The following is a 5,944-nucleotide window of genomic DNA, read 5'->3' as shown; positions in this document are numbered from 1 at the left end:
TTCCCCAAGGTACAAACTATTTTATCTTTTGCTCTTGGAATTTATTGCTGCCACCACCAAGCGTCTAATAAATATATAACAGGGAAAGAGCCCGCTTGGAAATGTTTTTCAATTAGTAGAGGAAGCAAAAGTGGATGGGAACCTGGGAGGCAGTGACTATGAAATGGTCGAGTTCAGGATCTTAACAGAAGGAAGAAAGGAGAGCAGCAGAATACAGACCCTGGACTTCAGAAAAGCAGACTTTGACTCCCTCAGGGAACTGATGGGCAAGATCCCTTGGAAGAATAACATGAGGGGGAAAGGAGTCCAGCACAGCTGGCTGTATTTTAAAGAATCCTTATTGAGGTTACAGGGACAAACCATCCCGCTGTGTAGAAAGAATAGTAAATATGTCAGGCAACTAGCTTGGCTTAACAGTGAAATCCTTGCTGCTCTTAAATACAAAAAAGAAGCTTACAAGAAGTGGAAGATTGGACAAATGACCAGGGATGAGTTTAAAAATATTGCTTGGGCTTGCAGGAGTGAAATCAGGAAGGCCAAATCAAACCTGGAGTTGCAGCTAGCAAGAGATGTTAAGAGTAATAAGAAGGGTTTCTTCAGGTATGTTAGCAAGAAGAAGAAAGTCAAGGAAAGTGTGGGCCCCTTACTGAATGAGGGAGGCAACCTAGTGACAGAGGATGTGGAAAAAGCTAATGTACTCAATGCTTTTTTTGACTCTGTCTTCACGAACAAGGTCAGCTCCCAGACTACTGCACTGGGCAGCACAGCATGGGGAGAAGGTGACCAGCCCTCTGTGGAGAAAGAGGTGGTTTGGGACTGTCAAGGTTCCTTCTCCACTCTGAACGCTAGGGTACAGATGTGGGGACCTGCATGAAAAACCTCCTAAGCTTATCTTACCAGCTTAGGTCAAAACTTCCCCAAGGTACAAAATATTCCACCCTTTGTCCTTGGATTGGCCGCTACCACCACCAAACAAATACTGGTTACTGGGGAAGAGCTGTTTGGAAACGTCTTTCCCCCCAAAATACTTCCCAAAACCTTGCACCCCACGTCCTGGACAAGGTTTGGTAAAAAACCTCACCAATTTGCCTAGGTGACTACAGACCCAGACCCTTGGATCTTAAAAACAATGAACAATCCTCCCAATACTTGCACCCCCCCCCTTTCCTGGGAAATGTTGGATAAAAAGCAACACCAATTTGCATAGGTGACCACAGACCCAAACCCTTGGATCTGAGAACAATGAAAAAAGCATTCAGTTTTCTTACAAGAAGACTTTTAATAGAAATAGAAGTAAATAGAAGTAAAGAAATCCCCCCTGTAAAATCGGGATGGTAGGGTAATTAGATTCAAAAACATAGAGAACCCCTCTAGGCAAAACCTTAAGTTACAAAAAAAGATACACAGACAGAAATAGTTATTCTATTCAGCACAGTTCTTTTCTCAGCCATTTAAAGAAATCATAATCTAACACGTACCTAGCTAGATTACTTACTAAAAGTTCTAAGACTCCATTCCTGGTCTATCCCCGGCAGAAACAGCATTGACCCTTTGTTTCTCTCCCTCCTCCTAGCTTTTGAAAGTATCTTGTCTCCTCATTGGTCATTTTGGTCAGGTGCCAGCGAGGTTACCTTTAGCTTCTTAACCCTTTACAGGTGAGAGGAGTTTTTCCTCTGGCCAGGAGGGATTTCAAAGGGGTTTACCCTTTCCTTTATATTTATGACAGGGACTATTTAGAAAAGCTGGATGAGCACAAGTCCATGGGGCCGGATGCGTTGCATCCAAGAGTGCTAAAGGAGTTGGCGAATGTGATTGCAGAGCCATTGGCCATTATCTTTGAAAACTCATGGCGCTCGGGAGAGGTCCCAGATGACTGGAAAAAGGCTAATGTAGTGCCCATCTTTTAAAAAGGGAAAAAGGAGGATCCAGGGAACTACAGGCCAGTCAGCCTCACGTCAGTCCCTGGAAAAATCATGGAGCAGGTCCTCAAGGAATCAACTGTGAAGCACTTAGAGGAGAGGAAAGTGATCAGGAACAGTCAGCATGGATTCACCAAGGGCAAGTCATGCCTGACAAATCTAATTGCCTTCTATGACGAGACAACTGGCTCTGTGGATGAAGGGAAAGCAGTGGACGTGTTGTTCCTTGACTTTAGCAAAGCTTTTGACACGGTCTCCCACAGTATTCTTGCCAGCAAGTTCAAGAAGTATGGGCTGGATGAATGGACTATAAGGTGGATAGAAAGCTGGCTAGATTGTCGATTGGCTCAACGGGTAGTGATCAATGGCTCCATGTCTAGTTGGCAGCTGGTATCAAGTGGAGTGCCCCAGGGGTCGGTCCTGGGGCCGGTTTTCTTCAATATCTTCATAAATGATCTGGAGGATGGTGTGGATTGCACCCTTAGCAAGTTTGCAGATGACACTAAACTGGGAGGAGAGGTAGATACGCTGGAGGGTAGAGATAGGATACAGAGGGACCTAGACAAATTGGAGGATTGGGACAAAAGAAATCTGATGAGGTTCAAAAAGGACAAGTGCAGAGTCCTGCACTTAGGACGGAAGAATCCCATGCACCGCTACAGACTAGGGACCGAATGGCTAGGCAGCAGTTCCGCAGAAAAGGACCTAGGGGTTACAGTGGACGAGAAGCTGGATATGAGTCAACAGTGTGCCCTTGTTGCGAAGAAGGCCAATGGCATTTTGGGATGTATACGTAGGGGCATTGCCAGCAGATCGAGGGACGTGATCATTCCCCTCTATTCAACATTGGTGAGGCCTCATCTGGAGTACTGTGTCCAGTTTTGGGCCCCCCACTACAAGAAGGATGTGGAAAAATTGGAAAGAGTCCAGCGGAGGGCAACAAAAATGATTAGGGGACTGGAACACATGACTTATGAGGAGAGGATGAGGAAACTGGGGATGTTTAGTCTTCAGAAGAGAAAAATGAGGGGGGATTTGATAGCTGCTTTCAACTACCTGAAAGGGGATTTCAAAGATGATGGCTCTAGACTGTTCTCAGTGGTAGCAGATGACAGAACAAGGAGTAATGGTCTCAAGTTGCAGTGAAAGAGATTTAGGTTGGATATTACGAAAAACTTTTTCACTAGGAGGGTGGTGAAACACTGGAATGTGTTACCTAGGGAGGTGGTGGAATCTCCTTCCCTAGAAGTTTTTAAGGTCAGGCTTGACAAAGCCCTGGCTGGGATGATTTAGTCGGGGATCAGTCCTGCTTTGAGCAGGGGGTTGGACTAGATGACCTCTTGACTTCCAACCCTGATATTCTATGACTCTATGATTCCCCCCGCAAAATCCTCCCAAACCCTACACCCCCTTTCGTGGGGAAGGCTTGATAAAAATCCTCACCAATTTGCATAGATGAACACAGACCCAATGGTCTCACCCTTACAACATGTTGCCACCTCGACCATTTTGTGTCTTTTTGTAACTTAAGGTTTGCCTAGAGGGATTCTTACAGCAGCCAAAGTGGAAGGGCAAGAAAGGCTATAACTCTGCTCCTGGTGAAGTGTCCAGAGGTCACTGCTGTGGCCTGGTTGTTTGCATCTGGCCTGTGTGAGCACAGTAAAGGTGGTTGGTTTGCAGAGGGCTATGCTGGCAATAAGCACAATTTCAGAGGTGGCAGATTTCCCAGGTTTATGTCCCCACATATGCTGCACCAGGAGTTAGTATTTTTATTCTCCAAACATTTATTTTGATCAAAAATGGCTTTTTTACAGATATAAAAGTCGGTTAAAATTTTGTCTCCACTCTGCCTAGTACCCAGTTAAAAACTCCATGATCGAAACATAGTTTTCCCTCCCTGGTCCTTCCACTAAAATGGACAACACTGAGTGCTGAGATTTTAACTGGGACTTTTCAACTTCATTTTAATGGGGGCTGATTGCTGAAATCACCCAGGCAGCTTTGAAAACCTCAGGCTATGTTATTATCTAGGTGTATCTGCACATTTCTGTGAAAGCCACATTTACTGACTGCTTTGCTCAAGGCTTCTTTGACCTCTCTGTTTCTCAGGCTGTAGATGAGGGGGTTTACCAGGGGAGTTAGGACCGTGTAGCAAAGAGAGAGCACTTTGTTCAGGTCTCTCAGTGTCTCATGTTTCGGTAGCAGGTACACAATCATTAGGGTTCCATAGAAAATTGTCACCACAATGAGGTGAGAGGAGCAGGTGGAAAAGGCCTTTTGCCTCCTGGTGGTGGAAGGGATTCTCAGGATGGTGGCGATGATGCACATGTAGGACATCAGGGTTAGTAGGAATGGAGGCAGGGTGAATACACAGGCTAGTATGAAATCCATCAATATGACCTGGTGGGTGTCACTGCAGGAGAGCTCTATCAGTGGAATGGCATCACAATAGAAATGGTCAATTTCATTTGGGCCACAGAATATTAACTGTGATAGGAATGAGACCAAGATGGTAAGAGCCAAAAAACCATTTAACCAGGAGCCAGCAGCCAAATGGAGGCAAAACCTGGTATTCATAAGAGTTGAATAATGCAGGGGTTTACATATCGCTAAATAGCGATCATAAGACATCGCTGCTAGGAGACAGCATTCCGTACCTGCCAGAGACCCAAAGAAATACAGTTGTGTGATGCAGCCACTGACTGAAATGGTTCTGTCCCCAGTCAGGAGACTGGCCAGCATCCGGGGCAGGATGGTTGTGGTGTAGCAGGTCTCTATGCAGGACAAATTCCCCAGGAAGAAGTACATGGGGGTGTGAAGGTGCTGATCAGCCACAATAAGCACCATGATGAGGGTGTTCCCGGACACGGTTGCCATGTACATCACTAGGAATATCAGGAAGAGAAGAATTTGTAGGTCAGGGAGCTCCCCAAATCCCAGGAGGAAGAATTCTGTGATGGCTGTTTGGTTTCTCCAGTCTGCCATGGGTTGAGTCTAGGAACAATAAATCTGTGTGATTGAATCAGAAGGACATGGAGTTCAAAGTTAATCAAATCTCATGAATTAATTCCATAAATATTCAGAAACTCCCCTTCCTCTCCTGGTTAAAGGCTGAAATGTTAAGACTAAATGTAGATTTCAGAGGAAAGTGCCAAGAGTGGAAACAGGGTGGAAACAGGTTTCAGAGTAGCAGCTGTGTTAGTCTGTATTTGCAAAAAGAAAAGGAGTACTTGTGGCACCCTAGAAACGAACAAATTTATTTGAGCATAAGCTTTCATGAGCTACAGCTCACTTCATCACTATTCCTTTTGCGGGGGGAAGGATAGCTCAGTGGTTTGAGCATTGGCTGCTAAACCCTGGGTTGTGAGTTCAATCCTTGAAGGGGCCATTTAGGGATCTGGGGCAAACATTAAAAAAAAAGTAGATGATTTAGTTGGGGATTGGTCCTGCTTTGAACAGGAGGTTGGACTAGGTGACCACCTGAGGTCCCTTCCAACCCTGGTATTCTATGATTCTATGAGTCTCAGTCTGAGGACAGAACTTCACTCTGATGGGGAAGAGGGTGGTCTACATGGATACCAATGACTGCTATAACAGCCCGTTTCCACGGTGGCCAATTACTGATAGAGAAATGATCTGTTCTGTCATATCAAATCCCATCTAGTGACATACCAGAGCTTAACAATGATACTTAAATGCTGTATTTCACTTCTGACAATGGCCAGAATCATGCCATGCCTTAGGAGTCAAAATCAATAAATACATCAACTGAAATCTTGTACTGAGATCTCCAATGCAGTCTAGTGTCCTTAGGCACCAGTCTTGTGTTATAATTAATGGAAATAAATCTAACAATATATCCTGGTATATTCAGCCTTTCATTTCCTTGTAGGAAAAGGAACAATTTTCACCCCCACACAAGAGATCAGTTTAGCATAATTTATGAAGTGAAGTAAATTCTCCCTTAGTTCCTGTGGTGGTGATGGTGATGTGGTGAGGGACTGGCAGTGCCTTTTCTGTTTCCT

General features: G+C 44.8%; 1 protein-coding gene across 1 annotated transcript; it reads right to left on the bottom strand.

Annotated features, from left to right (window-relative positions):
* Nucleotides 1–3,929: 3,929 nt before the first annotated feature.
* On the bottom strand, nt 3,930–4,904 carry LOC144274981 (olfactory receptor 6N1-like). Its single transcript, XM_077834065.1, has one exon. It carries the CDS (start codon nt 4,902–4,904, stop codon nt 3,930–3,932), a length of 975 nt encoding a protein of 324 aa, XP_077690191.1.
* Between the last annotated feature and the right edge of the window lie 1,040 nt (nt 4,905–5,944).

This window comes from Eretmochelys imbricata, chromosome 14 (assembly GCF_965152235.1).
Source record: "Eretmochelys imbricata isolate rEreImb1 chromosome 14, rEreImb1.hap1, whole genome shotgun sequence".
Lineage (NCBI taxonomy): Eukaryota > Metazoa > Chordata > Testudines > Cheloniidae > Eretmochelys > Eretmochelys imbricata.
Note: the sequence above shows the minus strand (reverse complement) of the source record. Positions and strands in the feature narration are given on the sequence as shown.